Genomic DNA, 23,105 nt, shown 5'->3' with positions numbered 1-23,105 from the left:
TGATGCAAATCAGAACGCGTAGTAGAGCACCGTAAACGGCTAAAATAGAACCGGAATGCACGTCCATTTGTGGGAAAAAATTCCACAATAAAAGCCCAAGATGGAAGCAGGCGGACATGAACGGCTGATTTAGAAAAATCCCATGGGATAATTTTCTTTTTTATTCCAAGCATTACTTTAATTTAAAAATGATTTCAAATCTGTGTATGTAACACAATTTTATTTTTCTCTTAATGTAAAATCACATTCATGGCGAGAGAATCTTTCAAGGTTGCTAATTTCATAAATGAACCTGGCACATTAAGATTCCTCACTATCACTATTATGCTAATTATTATTAGATTAGATTTATATCTTAACTATGCACCAGTAATGTCATTAAATATTAGTACATCAATGCGTAATAATGCAAAACATAATAATTTGAATCTAAATTGCAACAAATAATATCACATTGAATAGGTACATTTATTATGGAGGGTGTTTTTACTTTTGCATTTTAAGCAAAATAGGCATTGTGTAGGTTATACTAAAATTCAGTATTTTTAAAATGTACAAAATGTGATCTCATTAAAAATCGTCTGGAAATGGGCGTAGAATGAAAATCTTAGAAGAATGGATGGATATAGATGGTGGGATGCTTAATGTGTGTTTTAAAATATCAAAATGATTTTCCCCTATATGTTTATTATTTAGGGTTGCATTTAGAGTACAATTAAAACAACATTTTCCGTTTTGTCCACTGGAACATAAGTCGGATCCGAACGGGTTAACAGACAAGGCCTTTTTTATTGAGAAAATTGTAAGTGATACTAATTTTAGAAAATAGACGCCGATTGGTGGACTCTTAATTTGAAGTGTACCGGAAGCGAGGGAATCCTCTTTAAGTTCGCCCTCTGTCAAGCGCTTCATTCACAGCACAGAACAGTCCTTGGTGGTACAATCACTGCTGGACGTCCTGACCGCAGAACACTAGGAAGAAGCGTCAAAATGGTGAAGATATCTTTTCAGCAAGTAACTGTACAGAAGCCGGAAAAGGAGAACGATGAAGACAAAGAGGAAATTCACATGCCCTACTCTCACGTGAGTTAAAACTTCCTATTTAAAAACCCATTATTGTCCATTGTTTTATTATCTGCTGTGAAACCATCCTTTGTTTTGTCATGTTCCCCCAGGCAAAAAGTGATTGAAGATGCAAAAAAGCAAAAATATATTTTTTATTTGAATTTATATTTATGCTTTTTTATATTTAGATCTTATGCTTAAGAAATGTTTTTGTTGTTGCATTTTAATAACTAAACTTTAATAGTGCCATTATATCTCTAACTGTAAAATGTGTGTATACAGTGTAATATATACAATTATTTTTTGTTTAATAATAATAATATTAATAATAATATTTTATATTTAATATTCCTTCATATTCCATTAAATGCTGTTATACACTTTTGCAGGCATGTGCATGTTTGAAGTAAAAAAAAAAAGTGTAAAAATGAATTGCACTTAATAGATGTGAAAAAATATGAAAAATGACGCTGACAGCAAGTTCACAGTTTTCTTACTTGCATCAGTGCATCAGTTTCTTTGTTTTATTATTACAGACTGATAAGTATCAGATGCCTAAAGTCTCAACTAAACAACTCAGACTTTTATGAATATATTAATATTAAAGTATTCACTTTAGCAGACTTACACCTGCAGTTCTGCATTGGTTTACAGCTGATAGATGTGAGCCAGTATTAAGATGCACAGCAGGATGTCATTACATCATCCCTCAGCGTGTAGCCACCACTGCAGATTAGTGCCGAACAAATCGCCTTGAGCTGCATTGGTGTGTGTGTGTATGTGTGTCCTTTGCATGGACGCTTGCTATTTGTCCCCATGATGGTAGTTATTCAACTGCAGAACCTTTTATCACCACTTGAGCTGTAACAGCGCAGATGACTGCATCCTTTTGTTTTGATGTGCCTGGAACACGCCGTACTCGCTCCAAGCTGAACAGGCACACGCTTGATCCTGCCAGCTGGGGTGAAATAGGATCTTTGCATTGACAAAATGGATGCCTGACATCCGTTTTTTTTTTTTGTCTTGTAATCAGCTCTGAGAAATATGATGCTGACTGCAGATTTAATCATTTTCTCATTTCCGAGAAAGCATCAGTTTAGAGTCACTGGAAGCTGTTAATGTGTGTCAGATGTTTAGGATTTTAACTTAAAAAATGAAATAAAGTCCAGTTATTAGAATTCAGCTGGTACGTTATAAAGTAGGACATTTGTGGGCGACACAGAACGTTCCCTTACTGCGTCACATTTTTAATTCGACCTCATGTGCCTGCATTCATTTTCTCTACTAGAGTGAAAATGACGTGGATTCATCTAATCTGATACTAGTGCTGTTATTTTCAGCCTGGTACCCACACACTGTCTCCTACCCGCTGCTACTGTGTGTCTTCCCTACGTAGATAGGAACTCCTGTACAAATAAGGAGCGTGGAAGTACAGTACGTGCCTAAAAATATCACTCTGCCAGGCGGAGATAGTAGCTCTGTCAGCAAGTCTGTTTGATTCACGATGATCCAGAGCCTGCGTGGGCCGAGCCGAGCTGGTGTCCTCGGCACCAGCGTCTCTGAGAGACTGGAGGCGGATGGATTGCTCACGCCACCTGACGTCTTGAGACGCTGCCGTGACTAATTTCTTGGTGCAGTTGGGAGCTGAAAGTAATGCACTGCAAAAATGATTCTCTTGCTTAATATTTTAGGAATTTCTATCAAATGTCTAATCAAAAGAAGGGCTTAAGATTTTAAGTCTTGTTTTCTGAAAAAAAATATATTAAAATGAAATGAGTTTATGCTAAAAAAAAGAAATGAGTAGGTCTGTCTTGTTTTTCCATTTCTAATAGCTAGAAATTCTACAGTTAAGCTGTACTCAAAATCAAAATGTACTGAGCTTATGCTCAAAAGATTTTAAGGTTGTAGATCTGGTTTTCTGAAGAAAAAAAGAAAGAAAGAAATAATTTAGTGGGGTAAAAATAATTTAGTGGGGTTCTTAAATCAAGCTGTGCTTAAAATTAAATTAAAATATACTGAGCTTATGCTTAAAAGATTTGAAGTTTTTAAATCTTGTTTCCTGAAAAAAATGATTAAAATGATTAAAGTGAGTTTATGTTAAAAAAAATGTCAATGGGGTTTCAAACTGAAATTTATTAGTATTTTTATTAGTTTCTCATTATAGAAAACTAAAAAATGATTAAATCAAGACATTGACTCAAGGAAAAAGTCTTGTCAAATGTGTCAAAATTCATTCTTAACACACTGACAGATATGTTTTTCTTGTTTTAAGAAAAATAATTTCATTATTTTCTCAAAGAAATATATCTTGACTTATGAATTTTTAGATATTTGGACTGGAAAACACGACAAAAATACTGAATGAGAGAGTCATTGAATGAACAACTTGATGTCTAAGTGTTATTAATGCTCAATTTTGATGTTTAAGGGAAAATGAAAATTCATGTCATTCCAAGCATGTATGCAAGTCTTTTCTTCTGTGGAGCACAAAAGAAGATATTTTGAAGAACGTTGGGTCCCATGATATTTTTTTCAGTGGGACCCGAAATGATTTGGTTGCCAAAATATCTGTCATACAGGTTTGGATTGCAAATGAGGGCAAGTAAATGATAACAGAGCTTTCATTTTTGGATGGACCCTCACTTTAAATGTTCACTAAACATGCAGCATTTTCCATCCAAAATGTTTTAAATTCATAAAACTAAGTGGCGTTGTTTTGTGTTTCCCAGCAGGATGAGTTGGTGCTTCCAGTAAGATCCAAGAAGTCTCCCTTTAGTGGCCTTTGGTGCGTGGTCCTCGGCTTGGTGATCTTCCTGTCAGGCGTGATCATGGCGTCTGTATGCCTGTACCGATACTACTTCAGCCCCCAGGTGAGACGCTAGACGTCATTGGATCTGTCCATCATCTTTTATGCACGAACAAACCTATTAAAGTTCATTGCCATAGCGATCGCCATAGCAACACCTAGCTGGATCTTTCACTCCGTCTTCCGTTCACTAGTTCAAGTGCCCTCTATTGAAATGCTCTGCTTTCTTTCTCCAGATCCCAGAGGACAGTTTGTTCCACTGTCGGGTGATTTACGAGGACCCCCTGTTCGCCCCGCTACTCGGGCGGCAGGAGCTAGAAGAGAACGTCGGCATCTACCTGGAAGACAACTACGAGCAAATCAGCGTCCCTGTGCCTGATTTTGGAAGCAGTGACCCGGCTGATATCATTCACGACTTTCACAGGGTGAGGATTTTTGTTAGAAGCACTCGAAGTGAAGTTCTGCCCATTTAGCTCTGGTACAGTTTCTTCTAGTTCCCTGGCTGTACAAAAGATGGTGTTAGTCATCACGGCTCCCCCAGATGGACTGTGAACCATCTCTAAGGAAACCTTTTGTCTGCTGAAATCATTGTTTAATATGCAGCGCAATGTGCCAGGCACAGGAGTACATGCAAATGTTTCTGTGAAAGACAAGTTCTCCAAAAGCTATAAATCCATGAAAATGCCAGAATGGTAAAAAACAGAACATTTTGTTCTTCCAGCTCCATTCAAGTTACCAAAAGTGCATTGGAAACAGCAATATTGTGAAATGTTATTACAATTTAAAACACTTGTTTTCTATTTGAATATATTTTAAAATATAACATATTCTTGTGATGCAAAGCTGAATTTTATATGACTACTCTTCAGTCTTCAGTGTCACATTATCTTTCAGAAATCATTTTAATATGCTGATTTGCACTCAAGAAACATTTGTTAGTATTATCAATGTTAAAACTGTTGTTTCTTAATATTTCTATGCAAACCCTGATATCATTTTTCATAGATGCATAGATCTTTTAAATTTTGCTAGTCACTTTTGATTAGTTTAATGCATCCTTGCTGAGGAAAAAGTATTCATTTTAATATATTGATATATTGAACTTCAACTTAAATCTCTCAAATCATTTTTTGATTTGATTCTCGAGTCGTTATTAACGGAGGCGTTGTCCTTTCTCGTTATCACAGGGACTCACAGCATACTACGACATTGCGTTGGATAAGTGCTACGTTATTGAGCTCAACACGACAATCGTCATGCCGCCCAGGAACCTGTGGGAGCTGCTTGTCAATGTCAAGGTAACAGATTGCATAAAGTTTTATGTAACACATGAACAAAAGGTCTCAGTTCATGAGTCACATGTTTGATGTGCCGCCTTTGTGAAATGAGAAACATGAAGTATTTAATGAATGAAGGTAGAACTGTACCTTCAGAAATCAATTGTTAATAAAAGAAAAAATAACCACCCATGGTCAAAAAAAAAAGTTTTAGGGTAATGATAAAGTCATGGAAACTTATTTAAAATGTAATAGTATATTATTTATTTTTAGTTTATTATTTAGTATGTAAAATACATTTTTAATAAAAAAATATATATTTTTCTTCTTAGTATTTTTAATTTATTAAATAAAGTAATAAATGAAAATAATAATGCATGCAGACCCTACAAGGAATTTGTCACTTCCCTAGCTGAGGCAACATGCAGATTTCGAATCTGTTTGATTCGTCATAGTCGGTGTGTCAGTGTTGATGGAATGAAGCCCGTAGCCCCGTGTGACCGTTTGTATGCATTTGTGTTTTGGCAGCGGGGGACGTATTTGCCCCAGACCTACATCATTCAGGAAGAGATGGTGGTGACGGGCCGCGTTAGGAACATGCGTCAGCTGGGACCCTTCATCCACCGGCTCTGTTACGGAAAAGAAACCTACAGACTGAGACGCCGTAGCAGCCAAAGACGTGAGTTTCATGACTTCTTGATTTTTTTTTTTTTTGGATTTTATTATTGGTGTTTGCCAAGTCAAACATCACTGTGATTATTTGATGAGTTAGCATTTATTGTGACACTGAAGACTGAAATAATGATACTGAAAATTCAGCTTTGCATCAAAGGAATAAAAATACAAATTTTTAAATGTAACCTTAACTGTAGATAATATGTAATAGTCTGTTTTTTTTTTTTTTATTTTGTTCATCATCGTTCACACAATATTTGTTACTGGAACCTGCACACGCACACAGATGTAGCTGTGGTTTTCTGCCAGCTCATTCAGTTCCTGTTTTTTGTTGTTGTCTTTTTTTATTTCCCCCCAATTTTGATCCACCCAGTTATCTTGCGAAAATCATACGCTTTAACTGATAGCACTGCAACGTCTTCCTCTTCCCCTTTTTTTTTTTTTTTTTTTTTTTTTTTTTTTTTTTTTTTGTGAGTCATAGTGCTGTAGTCTAATGTTAAATATTGCATTCCATTCGATCTGGGCATCTGCTGCGTACTTTCAGTCTGGTGCGTGTACCACGCTGACACCGATCTTCATCCTGATTAATACGTGTGCGCGTGGTGTGTAAGCGTGACTCACGATTGCAGAGTACACAGAACGTCTGCAGTTAGGAAACCACACAGAGGGGGATGTGATGCACGTCAGGCACTGAGGCATTGTGGGAGTTGTCGTTTGGATCAGAGGGCATCTCTCTCTGGTGTGATGCAGAGGCTGAGGTGTGGGTAGGGATGCAGTGTAGGAGCTGTAGTTTGGCTCCTTAAGGACTTCCTCTCACTCATCCTTGCGCAGATGGCGTCTGGGTAGCCACAGGAAATAGAACTTGACTGCGACATTTGTGCCACACCACGAGTGTGACCGTCGAGTTTAACTTCTCAAAAAGATGAATTGAGCCTTAACATTTTCAGTTTAAAACAAAACAGTTTGTCAATTAGAAATAAAAAGAGAAGTGTAGGCGTTGAGTGGGTTGCTAGTTATGTAGTCAGGTAACATTACCTAGTTAACTAGAAGAAAGTAACTAAAACTCTAATTCTTTTTCAAAGTCCGATTTCCATGAAAAAGTTTTCTTGATTGAGTGGATCTCTGTGAGAATTATGGGTAGTCTAGTAATTCTTTGGGAATAGTTAGTATTGGAATGGTAGATGGACACTAAGTCATTAAGTCTATAGAAAATGTTCACTACCCTAGAAAAAAAAAGTAAATGTACTAAAATGTGTTTAAAATACATTTATTTCATGCTAAGTATACTACCAATACATTTACATATTATGCACTTAATAAAAATGCAATTGTACTTTTAGTATACCAAACTGGTATATTTAAAGTCTGCTAAATTGGAACAGTTAATTTTGTACTTAATGCACTTCAATTGTGTGGAAATAGTGTTGTCCAAGTCCAATCAAAGATATGCTTAAGTATATCTGATTTGTGCTAAAGTGGAACTATTGCAAGTATATTTTAGGTACACTTTAAATATTAAGCATTTAAAGACTGATATTATTTAAAGATTATACAGTCTTCATCAGTAGTGACATTAAAACATATTTTAGGCTTAAAAATAAGAAATGTGCATTGTGCACAAGTAGTACTCCAAATAAAGTTTAATTATAATTTTTATATCAGTCTCGAGCGATATGTTAACGGACTTGAACTATACTTAGTATAAAATAAATGCATTTTAAATGTATTACTTTTTTACTAGGGTACCATTCATAGGTTTGAGTTTTGTTTTGTTTTATTTTATTTTGTTTTGTTTATTATTTTATTTTATTTTATTTTAATTTTAATCAACACTTATTTAACAAGTATACATTAAATTGATATAAAATAACAGTGAAGACAATGTTACAAATGATTTGTTCAAATAAATGCTGTTTTTTTTAGAACACTATTCATCAAATAATTTTTTATCAAATGTATCAGCTTCCATAGATGTACTGAGCAGCTGTTTTCAACATTGATAATGATAAACATGTTTCTAAATCAGCATATTAGAATGATTTCTGAAGGATCATGTGACATTGAAGACTGGAGTAATGATGCTGAAAATTCAGCTTTGCGTCATACGAATAAATTACATTTTAAAATGTATTCAAATAGTAAGCAGTTATTTTAAATCATAATAATATTTCACAATATTACTGATTTTAATGTATTTTTTTATAAATAAATGCAGACTTGGTCTGCGTAACAGACTTCTAATGCATCTTACTGACCACAAACTTTTGAATGGTAGTATAAAATCCTTCCTGAACCAGGCAGTGCAAAAATACGCAACTATGATGTTTAACACAGTGCTATGTCAAAATGAGCATCGTTGTTTAACCCGACTCGAATCTTTTTCTTCCTCAGGCGTTGATAAGAGGGAGACCAGAAACTGCCACAGCATCCGGCACTTCGAGAACACGTTTGTTGTGGAGACGAAGATTTGTGACCGACTCCTGCTGTAGTTTCCCTTCCTTCTACTCAACACTACTGAGCAAAACCCAAAACCGACCCTTCCCCATCTGTCCAGCTTAACAGCACTTTATCAGCATGATAAACCTGTACATTATGTTAGATAATGCCATATTTGTGTGTTTGATTCAATTTTTCCAAGGATTTCATCCAAGTATGTAGGTTTTTTTTTTTTTTTTTTTTTTTTTTTTTTTTTTTTTTTTTTTTTTTGTCTATTTTGTCTTTGTCTTGACATTTTCATATTCTAAAGCACATTGTCTAGTTTGTGGTTTTATTTCACTCTCAGGTTATTTATGTATTTTATTTTTTCATTGGGGAAGTTTCCTCAAATATAACTGTGAGACTAGTCTCAGATGTCTGGCATGCACTGACAAGTAATTTGCATTTCTGAGGGTTTTTTTGTTTCCCTGTAAAGCCGCGGTTCGTGTAGACTGATGGTTTTTGTGGTTTGATTTGTTAAAAAATGTTGTTCATTTCTTTCCGTGTTAGCTATGAAATCCAGTATTTGAAAATTGTCTTCAATGCCAAAAGATGTATACCTCATATTTTAGAAATGTATGACTTTAAGCCTGTTATTTAAGTCATGGCGTGAGTTTTTGAACGTGATATAAGCAATATAAGTTTTCTTATCTTGGATTTCCTAACTTGACATCTGTTTGTTTGTAGTAATGTTGGTTATCTGAGCAGTTTATCATGTTCAAATACTCTGTGTTGCTCTTTCATACATGTGAATAAAGTTTGTAGAAAAATGTGAAAAACTAGCCAGCGGATGTTGGTTTGAAATGTTTCGTTATCTCTAAATACAGTGTGTATGCATTGATAAGAACGGGCTGTTCTTTAATTAAAATGAAGCTGAATTTTCTGCACATATGTGCAGAAATCTTTTCTCTGCTGTTCCTATTCTTTTTTTAAATGGTGGAATCATTTCATATCGCTTGCACTTTTTCTAATTGTACCATTTATATGTATTTGTTCCTCTTCCACATACTGGTGTAGCAACAATTGGTTTTATCTGGAATAAATGAGGCGTTTGATTTGATGCACTCTATTCTGCTGCTTTGTAAATAATAATCGCTTGTAAAATCTGTCAATAAACTGCTGAAACCCTACTCCCGCTCTGTTGATCAGTACAGAGAAGTAAGTGCACACGCAAGACCTTTCGGCACACTTGGCCCACAAACCGCAACATGTAAAAGATCCCTCGTGTGAATCAACAGAGGAGGAGGGTGTGGATATTGAACACTGTTGACTTGAAACTTTCACTTCCTTCTGCCAGCCTGTGAGCGTTGTGCAACTGTGTGAACGTTTTTTGACTTTTTCACACCCCCATTTCACGGTAAATTAATCAGCGTAACGGAGATCTTATCCGAGAAGATAAAAGTGATAGATTAAACTTATAGAAGTATGTTTGGTTTATTTCAGCTAACATAATGCATGACACAAAAATAAAAGTGTGTACATATTACTATGCAAATATTAAGTGCATTCTTAGGGAAATAAAAATCCAGTTTAGATTTATGACACAGGAACAGAAATAAGACAAACTATACAAGTTTTCAACTGTAATGCTGGTAGAAATAAAGCTAATGCAACAACAGCAACCAGAGGGTCCAACATTCCTTCAGTTGCAACTGCCCTTGGTTTTTAGCAAATATAAACAGCTTAGATAATGGTTTGCAACAATGCAAGTTTTGCAGAACAAAATCAAGTATCACATTGGAAGGTCATGAGTAACTTCGGCTCAACTTTAAGTGTCTTCTTCCCTTTTCGCCCACTTTTGGACGCCCGAGCCTGAACGGAGTTGCAAATCTTACACGCGATGCACACAAGCAGAGATGTGCAACGTTCTTGTGCGTGAGTCAGCTTTTGGTTTAAGACTTGGTTTTTTTTTTTACATAACCATTTCCTCTCAGACAAAGAGCTTGTTTACCTCAAAGACATAAGCGATTATGATGGATGGTGCCTTACTGTCCGTTCCAACTCATGCTCTGGACCAGGCCGAGTCTGACGGTTCTAGATGAAGAATCACATCTTGTTCTGCCTTGAATAGTCTTTGTGCTGAAATAGTAGATCAAGGGGTCCAGACAGCTGTTTGTGCTGGCCATGCACATGGTAACAGTGTGTAGGTCAAAGTAAGAGTCAAGAGTTCTATTTCCATGCAAGATATCAAGTTTCTTCAAGCCAAAGAGAATAAAAGCAATGTGAAATGGGATAAAACAAATGGCATAGATGAGCAAGTTCGACAGAAAGAGCTTGACGATCTTGCTTTTGCTCAGCTCAGTGTTGCACGAGGAAGTCGCCATGCTGTAGCCTTTCAACTGGCGCACGACTGCCACCGTACAGCCCAGAATGATGCAGAAAGGTACTAAAATACCAAAGAAAGTGAGACAGCAAAGGATTATAAATCCGTTCTTCCAATTTTCATCTGAGTATTTCTCAAAACAACGCGTCACGTTACATTTTGTGTCTCTATTTTCGGGATGGTTTAAGGCTGTTGGCACTGCTACTCCAGCAATGATCAGCCACACAATCGCACAGAACACCCAGGCCATTGGTACTGTCCGTAATTGTCGAGATCTCAGCGGATACACCACAGCCAGCATCCGGTCCACGCTGATGAGCGTGATGAACAAGGAGCTGGAGTAGATGTTGACAGCAAAAAGGGTCCCTGGAATCATGCATAGAGTGTTCCCCAGCTTCCATTCACCTTTGGCGAAGTAGATGATCCGAAAGGGCAGGGAAAGCGTAAAAAATAGGTCCGATAAGGCCAGGTTGGCCATGTAGATCACCGGAACGGATTTCTTCAAGCCATTCCGACAAACCAATATCCAAAGAGACAAAGAGTTCAAAGGAAGACCGAAGAGCAGCACGATGCTGTAGGTGGAAGTGAAAAGTGGATATCTGAAATGAGATATGCTGCAGTTTTCTGTGTTGTTGTGTGGCATTTTTCCAAAGATAAAGGCAAGTTTAAGAGAAGTGCTCTGTCGAAATGTGAAATGCCTCTGTAACGTTTTTTTCCAGTGAGGTACCTTTTTTTTAGTTCCACTTGTTAGTGACAGGAAACAGTGGGAGGTGTTAGTATGTGAATTGCATTTACATGCAGATATTTAAGAGGAGCAAAATTTGCTTGTGGTGGGTTGAAGATGTTTTGACGGGAGGACCAATTTGGTCTTGTCAGATGCAAACTTTAAAGTTTGTGCTTGTTTACTAAAACTTTTTATCTAAAAAAAGAGAAAAATGATAATACTGTACTCTGTAACATTCAAGGGTAAGAGTACATTGTTTAACGCTCCTCCAGTTAAAGCTTTGTGCCTTTTTTCTAAACGTGTTGAAACAAAAAAACTCAACTGATCATGTTCATGTCATCTTTAGATAATTCAAAAAACAAGCGGAAATTACGTCTTCTTATTAAACTTGCACATTCAAGAGAAAAACAAAAAAGATTACAATTCCAAGTAAACTATCTCAGTGTGTGAACATCACTGATAGTGTTGCAGATAACACCATAGTATAATCACACCCTTGTCACTCAAAGCAACAAAAACAAGTACTGTACAAGAATCTGTTGTCTGCTTTAAATCAACACAAATGCGAACCCTGGTCCTGGAGATCGACCTTCTCGCAGAGTTCAGCTCCAACCCTGAATACACCTGAACCAACTAATTAGGATCTGAAGGAGCACTTGATAATTACGGACAGGTGTTTTTGATTAGAGTTGGAACAAAACTCTGCAGGAAGGTCAATCTCCAGAAAAAGGGTTGGGCACCCTTGATCTAAACTATAAAGTATTTCTGCTAAAAATATAAATGTAAATATTTCATTCAAAACTGCAGTGCTGGTCTCTGTTTACCTGTAAAACCCCATGCAACATACAATAAATGTTTCGGAAAATTATTAATAGGCTGCAACCTCACGATCGTTCATCTACAGAGAGATAAACATCTAGCTGGCTTGTCTCGCTTTCAGATAGTGTCTGACGTAAAAGGTCAGTTCAGCAGCACTAGCACACAAATGCTTTTCGAAAGTCTTGTGGGTGGAGGGGTTGGGGAGCTCAACGCAAACAGGATGAACGTGTTGCACATTTTGTTTACAAATACCATTTAGTTGTTTTCGGCATCAGCATTTAAAGTTTAACTTTAAATTAATGTAGCTGCATGCAGGCTATGTAATGTGGCTACATGTATGTAATTAATATTTAGAACATTTATTCCAACGGTATTTTTTTAGTTTTTGTTTTTTACTTGCATGTTTTATTACTTTTAAAAAAGAATAAATTCCAATAAATTAGTCAAATATTGTTTGTCGTGTTTACTACCCACACGTGCAAGAAAGATTTGATGTCGTGGCGCCATCTTGAGGTCGATGTTGCGGATTGTCGAGCCTCACTTCGACATGCGCGCTGAATCGTTTGGCGCGGTTTTACGTCAGTTGAAAATATGAGGAGATTCTTTAAAAGGCAGAGAACAAAAATAGCGCGAGGTGAAGGGAATATTTTCCTACAGTCCATTCAAACAAACTGCAAATGTGTCGTATCGTTTGGCAGCGGAAAATGTTTTAAGTTCTGCATGTAAGTTACGACGTGCAGCATGAGAACGACTCTATACTACAGGTAAAGATACTTTCAAATAACGGAGTATCCAGACATTAGTAGTATACGAAAACACTACAAAAATAATCATGGCATTCAATTTTGATACATCACGTTATATAAGTGAAACACGATGATAATCTCTGAAGTACATACCTTGTAAATATCATCATGCATAGATATGATAATCATTGACAACCGTGGTATCACTGTCTCGTAAATCACTCTGCTTTTATTTATTTATTTATTTTATTTATTTATTTATTTTTGTGAAAGGCAGTTATGAACAATTCAGCTATTGCTGTCTCATAGCTTTGTCTCTGACAGTATGTAGAGATCTTTAAAAAATCTCTATAACAACACATATTCATATATATATATATATATATATATATATGTATGTATGTTATATATTTTATAATATTTTCCTCTCTTTTTTATGTAATGTGTAAGTGTAACAAGCAAATTATATATATATATATATATATATATATATATATATGCATGTGTATATATAGACCATTTCGCTAGATGTAAACAACACTGGTCCAGAAGCACTTCCTGTTTTTTTGTTTTTTATTTTTTATTTTATTTCACATATACAAATACATCTTAAAGGTGCTAATGTAACATTTTCATCCAGTCAAATGTTATGTTGGTTGTATTTTTTTGTGATGTTTGTGTAAAGTTAAAAAAAAAAAAGAAACAGGAAGTGTATCGGGACCAGTATGTTTACATCTGACGAAATGGTCTATATATATATACACTACCGTTCAAAAGTTTGGGGTCAGTAAGACTTGTAATAGTCTTTAAAGAAGTCTCTTATGCTCATCAAGGCTGCATTTATTTGATTAAAAATATAGAAAAAAAAACAGTAATATTGCAAAATGTTTTTACAATATAAAATAATGTTTTTCATTTTAACATACTTTAAAATAGAATTTATTCCTGTGATGAAAAGCTGAATTTTTATCAGCTGTTACTCCAGTCTTAAGTGTCACATGATCCTTCAGAAATCATTCTAATATGCGGATTTATTATTAGAATGATCAATGTTGGATAATATCAACAGTTGTGCTGCCAAATATTTTTTGGAACCTGTGATTTTTTTTTTTTTTTTTCAGGATTCTTTCATGAATAACAAGTTTAAAAAGTACAGTGTTTATTCAAAATATAAATATTTTATAACAATGTAAATTATTTATTATTAACTTTTAATAAACTTTTAATTATTAACTTAATACATCCTTGGTGAATAAAAGTATTAACAATAAAAATGTACTGACCCCAAACTTTTGAATGGTAGTGTATATATTTATAATTTGCTTGTTACACTTACACATTACATAAAAAAGAGAGGAAAATATTATAAAATATTTGTATTTTATTAATATATTTATTTTATATTATATTTTTATAATTTAATAAACTTTTAATTATTAACTTAATACATCCTTGGTGAATAAAAGTATTAACAATAAAAATGTACTGACCCCAAACCTTTGAATGGTAGTGTATATATTTATAATTTGCTTGTTACACTTACACATTACATAAAAAAGAGAGGAAAATATTATAAAATATTTGTATTTTATTAATATATTTATTTTATATTATATTTTTATACTAATTATACATTTCATAGTGTTTTATTGATTTTTACATTTATTCCAGAATAATAACTAAAGGCAGTAACAATATAACAATATTTTGCAACAATTTAAACAATATTTTTGTTAACATTAGTTAACATGAACTAAGAAAAAAATATTGTTTAAATTGTTACTTTTACAGTACTAACGCATTATTAAAATCATTATTAAAAATTATTAAAATCAAAAGTTGTGCTTGGTAACACTGCGAACTAACAAACTAACAATGAACAACTGTATTTTCAGCTAACTTTAACAATGATTAATAAATACCGTAATAATTGTTTTTTATTTGTGAACTGATGTTTTAGCTGTTCTTTATAATAATCAACTTATTTCTGAGTCATCATCATAAAAGCTCTATAAACACTATATATATACTATAGATTTTATATATAGATTTTATATATATATATAAAATCTTTCATTTGATCAAGGTGAACGCTCACTAAAAATGACAGTCGTCACGTTATCAGGCCATTTAATGTTTTCAGGCAGTGATATCTAAGTGGGTAGGTTGTTTACTTACTTTAGAATTAGTCAATGATGCCATTATTTCCTTCATTTAGGCAGAGAGCTTGCATGAAAACAAGAGACAGGATTTATCGCACAAACCAGTCACATCCGGTCATAACCGATCATATCCAGTTGGGGTCTGTTAAAAGTCTATGAGCTGAAGAGAGGCAAGTCTATGGAGATAAAATAATGCCATAAAGATTTGCATGTGAAGAGTACGTGTTGTGCAAGTGTACATAAGACTGTAAGCGTAAATTAAATTTGCATGCACAAGAGAAGCTTTGTAAAAGTGTAAATCGCGTTTCAAGTGTAAGAAAAAAAGATTTGCAGCATTTTACTGTTGCTCGTAAGTGTAATTCATGTATTGTGAAACTGCAGCTTCATGCTTTTGCAAAATAAATACGATCTGCATTCTTCTGACCTCCATTTCTCCGCGCTTACACTTTTGGCACGTTCTTTTCGCTAAAATACGGTCAAAAGCACTGCAAGCCTGTGAACAGTGATTTGCACACGAAAACAACAGTTTAAAGATCTGCAAAATAGATTGACTGCGTAGGACCAATCTGTATGGGTAGAAAACAAAATGTTGCAAATGTCTAAATGACTTGTGTATGTAGGGCACAAAGTTGCCGAAATAATCTGATATGTACAGCTCCATCTTTCTTTTATCAGCGCTTACACTTTTGGCACGATTCTCTCACTCACTGAGTTTTGCAAGCGTGAGGGGGAGGGCGGGGCCACCACCTTTTTGTAGCCAATCAGATGAGACTCTCGCGGACTCCATTTACTCTTATCTGATTGGTTCAATAAACACATCACACGCCAAAACATTTATCTTCATTTAGTTCTCGCTGCTGCTCGCTTCCGGTGGAATGGCACTTTTAATGTACATATACATTAAAATAAATAAATAAATAACAACTTAATTAAAACATGATACTTCATAAGTTGTGTATCATTAGGCTAGACTCTCGTGTTCATCCTGAATTGTTAGCTGGTGTTAACATTACTGGATTGGTTTGGCTTTACATTAAAATGCATATAATATAGCCTAATATATAGCTGATGTTAAACATTACAAAATGATATGTGACAATGCTCAACAATAGTATCAGTGTGCTATACTTTTTATAAAACCTTTTTACTATAACAATAAAGCTACATAAATCTGAATTTGACGATTTTCCTCAATTGTATACTTGGAAATTTTTGAAGATTTTGGAAAAAAAAAATTGTAAAATCCCTTTAAATTATAACATGTTAAAGTGAGAAAAAAAAAATTATATTCACTATGTTGAACCAAATTTTAGTTAAAAAATTTGAGTCGTCCCTGATCAGTAGACAGGTGAAATTATGCATGTTATTATAAATTACAAATTATGCTGCTAGTGCAGATACTACGCCATGTTTAACACTAGCACCGCCAGGGGTCGCTGTACACCTAAAAACCTCCAGCGGGTAAATTTTACCCAAGCACGACTACTGTTTTTATACACCTAAAGAACATTTTATTTCAGTGTATTATGCCACTGTTTTCATAAAGAAACATCTAAATATGAGATCACAGTCAGATGAGCCGTCAGATGCTGACTCAGACTAATGGCATTTAGTGCTTCTATGCTCTTCAGCATCCTTAAATCGCCTTCTTTTATTAATTTTGACCTTATTTTTGAATCTCGACTGCTAATTCAGTGAGTAAAAGGCACTGCCTAGCAATGTAGTTACAATTAAAACATAAGTAGCAAGATAATGACAGCACGAAAATATAGGCATAATATAAATGCCACGTTTTTTGATCTTTTTCATCTAAACCATTTTTAAAGGATTGTAAATTACACCATTTTAGTAAAAGTCAATGATTGGGAGACTTGAATGTTTTATTCAAAGTCTGTTATGTTATGTAGGCTACATTTAAAAAACAGCCACGGGTATAAAATATACCCCATGGCAGTTTTAGTATTAAGTATCATCAAAATGACAATATTACAGTAAACTATCATATATTGCCTGTTGAGGAGGAAAAGGACACAGCTCGAAATTCAGTATGAACGCATAGCCTGGTACACAACTTATATCGTGTTTGTAGTTTATTTTATTTTTAATGTATGTCTACATTAAAAGTACCATTCCACCGGCAGCGAGAACTAAATGAAGATAAATGATTTGGCGTGTGATGTGTTTATTGAACCAATCAGATAAGAGTAAATGGAGTCCGCGAGAGTGGTGGTGGACCCGCCCTCCCCCTCACGCTTGCAAAACTCAGTGAGAGAATCGTGCCAAAAGTGTAAGTGCAGATAAAAGAAAGACTGAGCTGTATATTGTGACGATATGAAATGAGGGAGGAAGCAAATGCAGGTGAAAATGGTGGTTTATTGTGGGAACAGAATGAAAACACAAAATGAAGAAATCTCTCGGCTGGGTGAGGCAGGGGCTAGATGGCAGATGGTGAAGTGGCGTGAGTCCCGTGGTGGTTGAAGTCCAGGTGGTGCAGACACGAAGACACGATGAAATCCAACACGAAGATAATCCCAACCAACGACTGACACACACGAAGACAAATCCAACACCGCGACATCCAGATGAACTATCGGACGAGGGGAGAGAGAATGAGGTGAGTATTTATGGGCTGAGGTAATGGGAAACACCTGTGCCGGACTGATTGGCAGCTCAGCTGAGCGAGCACACGATCACATGACAAACCAACAGATCACGAGACGTGAGAACACGGCAGATCTGTGAACCGTGACAGTACCCCCTCCCCTAGGAACGTCCCATGACGTTCCCAGAGCCCCTTACCTGTTGATTGTAATCATCAATAAGAGAGTGATCCAGGATGTCCCTGGCAGGTACCCAACTTCTCTCCTCCGGACCGTAACCTTCCCAGTCCACCAAGTACTGGTATCCGCGTCCCCTCCGCCTAGAGTCCAGAATGCGATTGACCGAATAGGTGGTTTCCCCGTCTACGAGTCGCGGCGGTGGGGGAACCGGGACTGGCGGATTAATACGTGCGAAAAACACGGGTTTAATCTTGGAAACATGGAAGACGGGATGGATCCTCCTGTATACTGGAGGAAGTTTGAGGCGGACTGCCACCGGACTAATGATCTTGGTGACAGGAAATGGGCCAATGAATTTAGGAGCAAGTTTATTCGACACGGATCGGAGCGGAATGTTCTTGGTAGAAAGCCACACTTTAGAGCCGACGACGTATACGGGAGGCCTCGACCGGTGGCGATCAGCTTTGGCCTTGGTGCGTGCTCCCACTTGGAGTAGAGTCTCGCGGGCTCTAGTCCAAGTGCGATGACACCTCTGAACAAAAGCGTGGGCAGAGGGGACCGCGACTTCGGATTCCAGACTAGGAAAAATTGGTGGCTGGTACCCTAAACTACATTCAAATGGTGATAGGCCCGTAGATGATACTGGTAATGAATTGTGGGCATACTCCACCATTGAGAGTTGTTGGCTCCAGGAGGAAGGATTTCTGGTGACCATACATCGCAACGTTCTCTCCAAATCTTGGTTGGCTCTCTCAGTTTGACCATTGGTCTGAGGGTGGAATCCTGAAGAGAGACTAACAGTTGCCCCCAATAATTTACAAAATTCTTGCCAAAATTTGGACACAAATTGGGGACCCCTGTCGGAGACCACGTCCGTCGGGAGGCCATGTAACCGAAAAACGTGGTCAACGACAGTCACCGCCGTCTCCTTGGCTGAGGGTAATTTGGGCAAGGGAATAAAGTGGGCCGCCTTCGAGAATCGGTCCACCACGGTCAAAACTACCGTGTTGCCCTGGGAGGGCGGGAGGGCGGTGACAAAATCTAGCGCGATGTGGGACCAGGGTCTCGAAGGGACCGGCAGCGGTTGAAGGAGCCCATCAGGGGGTCTGTTAGAAGTCTTACCAATGGCACAAATTGAGCAAGCCAAGACAAAACTGCGAACGTCACGAGCCATGAGCGGCCACCAAAATCGTTGCTTAACCACATATAAGGTTCGATTAACTCCTGGGTGACAAGCCACATTAGAACAATGTCCCCACTGAATAACCTCGGACCGTAATTCCTCTGGCACAAATAAGCGGTTCGGTGGACAAGCGACCGGAGGCGTTACCCCTTCTAAGGCTGTTTTAACCCTCGTTTCGACCTCCCATGTGAGAGTTGAAACGATAAGCGTTTCTGGAAAAATGCTCTCGGGAGTGGACGGGCGATCGGAATGGTCAAAAATTCGCGATAAAGAATCGGGTTTGACATTTTTGGAACCCGGACGGTACGAAAGTGTAAAGTTAAAACATCCGAAAAACAATGCCCACCGAGCCTGCCTAGAGTTCAATCTTTTAGCAGTTCTGATGTATTCGAGGTTTTTATGATCGGTCCATACAATGAAAGGTACCCCCGACCCCTCTAACCAGTGACGCCATTCTTCCAATGCCAACTTGACTGCCAACAACTCTCGATTACCAATATCATAATTTGACTCTGCAGGTGACAGACGATGAGAGTAAAACGCGCAGGGATGCATCTTGTCGTCCGTGGCCGAACGTTGGGACAGGACTGCTCCTACCCCCACCTCTGACGCATCAACCTCTACCACGAACTGACGTGATGGATCAGGGGTCACTAGAATGGGGGCCGAAACAAAGCGGCTCTTTAGTTTGGCAAACGCAGCTTCTGCTGCGTCTGACCACCTGAACGTAGTTCTGGGGGAGGTCAAGGCGGTCAGAGGTGAGGCTAGTTGGCTGAAATTGCGAACAAAGCACCGATAGAAATTGGCAAACCCCAGAAACCTTTGTAGGGCCTTACGGGAATCTGGAGTTGGCCAATCCACCACAGCCTTAACTTTCTCTGGATCCACACGAACTCCCTCAGCCGACAAGATGTACCCTAAAAAAGGAACAGACTGTGCATGAAAAACGCATTTCTCCGCCTTGACAAAAAGCCCATTCTCTAGCAGCCTCTGGAGCACTCGTCGAACGTGCTGCACATGTTCCTGGAGAGATGAGGAAAAAATCAATACGTCATCCAGGTAGACATATATGAACTGATCGACCATGTCTCGCAGCACGTCATTGACGAGTGCCTGAAAGACCCCTGGGGAGTTGGACAAGCCGAAGGGCATGACCAAGTATTCAAAGTGCCCCCTGGGGGTATTAAAGGCGGTCTTCCATTCATCTCCCCTCCTGATGCGGACCAAATGATATGCATTTCTTAAGTCCAATTTAGTGAAGACTGACGCTCCCTGCAACCTCTCGAAAGCTGAAGATATCAACGGCAAAGGATAGGTATTCTTTACCGTGATATTATTCAGCCCTCGGTAATCAATGCAAGGTCACAGAGATCCGTCCTTCTTCCCCACAAAAAAGAACCCCGCCCCCGCTGGAGAAGAGGAGGGTCGAATGAACCCGGCTGCTAGAGAATCAGAAATGTATTTCTCCATAGCCTCTCTCTCAGGAATGGAGAGCGAATATAATTTGCCCTTAGGCGGAGACGTACCTGGCAATAACTCTATCGCACAGTCATAGGCACTTCCTTCAGGTCGAGATACTCTACGGGCATGTTACACAGATCCACCGCCTTCTCCTGAAACATAGAAGTAGAAACAGAGGGACAAGCAGACACAAGACAAGACTCATGACATTTAATGCTCCACTCAGACACAGACTTTAGCTGCCAATCAATCCGGGGATTGTGCTTGACTAGCCACGGGTGTCCCAAAACAACGGGTGCATGAGGGGAGTCCAAGATGTAAAAGGGGATACTCTCACTGTGGTTGCCAGATACAGTGAGAGTGATGGGGTCTGTGGTGAGAGTGATCTTGGGTAGAATCTGGCCATTGAGTGCGGAGACGGCAATGGTATTGGTGAGGGGAGAGAGGGGAACATGATTACGGAGTGCAAAACTGTAGTCCATAAAATTACCTTCAGCCCCAGAGTCCAGAAGTGCAGTGCAGTGATGATCATAATTCTGCCATCTTAACCTGACCGGGAGGAGCGTGGAGGTCGAGCTGGATGAGGTCTTCTTAGCGGAGATCCCACCCGACAGTAGCCTCAAATTTACTGTCGGGCTGGCCCTTTTACCGGGCAGTTAAATGCAAAATGACCTCCCGAACCACAGTACAGGCAAAGACCTTGGGATCTCCGCCCCTCCTTCTCCTCCCGAGAAAGCCGAGCTCGACCCACCTGCATGGGCTTGTGTTCGTCGTACTGGCTGATCACGTCGCGGCCGCTGGCTCGAGGTGGAACTCCCTCCCCAGGGGGAAGCCGAGCGGATAATCCCCGCCGCTCGGCTCGGGAGAGACGAGAGTCTACCCGCAAAGCAAGGTCTATGAGTCCGTTGAGGTCGGCGGGTAGATCCAGGGCGTAGATCTCCTTTTGGACGCGATCAGCCAACCCATGCAGGAACCTATCCCACTGCGCCTCCTCGTTCCATTGGCACTCTGCCGCCAGGGTGCGAAACTCGATGGAATAGTCTGAGACGGATCTCTCCCCCTGTCGGAGATCCATCAATGTCCGCGCGGCCTCCCTTCCTGAAGCCGCGCGGTCAAACACCCTCTTCATCTCGGCGGAGAGAGCCGCGAACGAGGCACAACAGGGATCTTGATTTTCCCACACCGCCGTACCCCAAAGTGCCGCCCTCCCTGTCAATAGGGTGAGCACGAACGCCACCTTGCTCTCCTCACTAAGGAACGTGCGCGGTTGGAGAGCGAAATGCATAGAGCATTTAGTGAGGAAAGCTCGGCAGAAGTTCGGCTCACCACTATAGACCTCCGGCGGGGGAAGGCGGGGCTCCGGTTGAAGAGCCGCGGCAGATGATCCGACCGCAGCGAGAGGGGCGGGCGGCGTGGGTGGTGTGGCTGGCGCAGCGGGAGGTTGCAGCTGTTGCATACGCTGGGTCAACTCGGACACCTGCCCCACAAGTGCACGGATCGCGGAACCAACATCGCTCGTGCACTTCTCCTGTTTCTCCAGCCGAGAGATGCAGTCCTGAACATAATCCTCCAGAGTGGGTTGTGGGGTGCCTGCTGCTTCCATGAGTGGTCCGATAGTTCTGTGACGATATGAAATGAGGGAGGAAGCAAATGCAGGTGAAAATGGTGGTTTATTGTGGGAACAGAATGAAAACACAAAATGAAGAAATCTCTCGGCTGGGTGAGGCAGGGGCTAGATGGCAGATGGTGAAGTGGCGTGAGTCCCGTGGTGGTTGAGGTCCAGGTGGTGCAGACACGAAGACACGACGAAATCCAACACGAAGATAATCCCAACCAACGACTGACACACACGAAGACAAATCCAACACCGCAACATCCAGATGAACTATCGGACGAGGGGAGAGAGAATGAGGTGAGTATTTATGGGCTGAGGTAATGGGAAACACCTGTGCCAGACTGATTGGCAGCTCAGCTGAGCGAGCACACGATCACATGACAAACCAACAGATCACGAGACGTGAGAACACGGCAGATCTGTGAACCGTGACATATATATCGGATTATTTCGGCAACTTTGTGCCCTACATACACAACAAGTCATTTACACATTTGCAACAGTTTGTTTTTTACACATACAGATTGGTCCTACACAGTCAATCTGTTTTGCAGATCTTTAAACTGTTGTTTTCGTGTGCAAATCACTGTTCACAGGCTTGCAGTGCTTTTGACCCTATTTTAGCCAAAAAGAACGTGCCAAAAGTGTAAGTGCGGAGAAATGGAAGTCGGAAGAATGCAGATCGTATTTATTTTGTAAAAGCATGAAGCTGCAGTTTCACAACACATGAATTACACTTACGAGTAACATTAAAATGCTGCAAATCTTTTTTCTTATGCTTGAAACGCGATTTACGCTTTTACAAAGCTTCTCTTGTGCATGCCAATTTAATTTACGCTTACAGTCTTATGTACACTTGCACAACACGTACTCTTCACATGCAAATCTTTATGGCATTATTTTATCTCCATACAAGTCTCCGCTGTAACTTTACCTGTGGGTGTCGCAGTTGGACAGTGTTACATTATAAAAACGTGTGACTTTTATACTTTTA

At 38.8% G+C, this 23,105-nt stretch overlaps 2 protein-coding genes across 3 annotated transcripts; one reads left to right on the top strand and one right to left on the bottom strand.

Annotated features, from left to right (window-relative positions):
- Nucleotides 1-895: 895 nt before the first annotated feature.
- Nucleotides 896-9,428, top strand: itm2cb (integral membrane protein 2Cb). 2 transcript variants are annotated; one of them, XM_051130037.1, is made up of 6 exons: nucleotides 896-1,083; nucleotides 3,798-3,935; nucleotides 4,108-4,296; nucleotides 5,059-5,169; nucleotides 5,677-5,827; nucleotides 8,215-9,428. In XM_051130037.1, exons 1-6 carry the CDS (start codon nucleotides 991-993, stop codon nucleotides 8,310-8,312), a joined length of 780 nt encoding a protein of 259 aa, XP_050985994.1. In that variant the 5' UTR covers nucleotides 896-990; the 3' UTR covers nucleotides 8,313-9,428. The 2 variants fall into 2 exon arrangements, with proteins under 2 accessions (XP_050985994.1, XP_050985987.1); XM_051130030.1 differs by having other exon boundaries at nucleotides 3,795-3,935.
- On the bottom strand, nucleotides 9,220-11,368 carry lpar5a (lysophosphatidic acid receptor 5a). Its single transcript, XM_051130017.1, has 2 exons — nucleotides 10,778-11,368; nucleotides 9,220-10,684 (listed from the first exon to the last, which is right to left on the bottom strand). The coding sequence occupies exons 1-2, from the start codon at nucleotides 11,262-11,264 to the stop codon at nucleotides 10,284-10,286; spliced, it is 888 nt and encodes a 295-aa protein (XP_050985974.1). The 5' UTR covers nucleotides 11,265-11,368; the 3' UTR covers nucleotides 9,220-10,283.
- Nucleotides 11,369-23,105: the final 11,737 nt, after the last annotated feature.

The sequence above is a fragment of the Labeo rohita genome, chromosome 2, assembly GCF_022985175.1.
Source record: "Labeo rohita strain BAU-BD-2019 chromosome 2, IGBB_LRoh.1.0, whole genome shotgun sequence".
Taxonomy (NCBI): Eukaryota; Metazoa; Chordata; class Actinopteri; order Cypriniformes; family Cyprinidae; genus Labeo; species Labeo rohita.
The sequence above is the reverse complement of the archived record's forward strand: the minus strand, read 5'-3'. Positions and strand labels throughout refer to the sequence as shown.

Coding starts and splice junctions, on each gene's coding strand:
- itm2cb (XM_051130030.1), top strand. CDS start 991: ATGGTGAAGATATCTTTTCAGCAAGTAACTGTACAGAAGCCGGAAAAG. Junction 1,084..3,794: donor TTCACATGCCCTACTCTCAC/GTGAGTTAAAAC, acceptor TGTGTTTCCCAG/CAGGATGAGTTGGTGCTTCC. Junction 5,170..5,676: donor AGCTGCTTGTCAATGTCAAG/GTAACAGATTGC, acceptor GTGTTTTGGCAG/CGGGGGACGTATTTGCCCCA.
- lpar5a (XM_051130017.1), bottom strand. CDS start 11,264: ATGCCACACAACAACACAGAAAACTGCAGCATATCTCATTTCAGATAT. Junction 10,685..10,777: donor CGAAAATAGAGACACAAAAT/GTAACGTGACGC, acceptor TTGGTATTTTAG/TACCTTTCTGCATCATTCTG.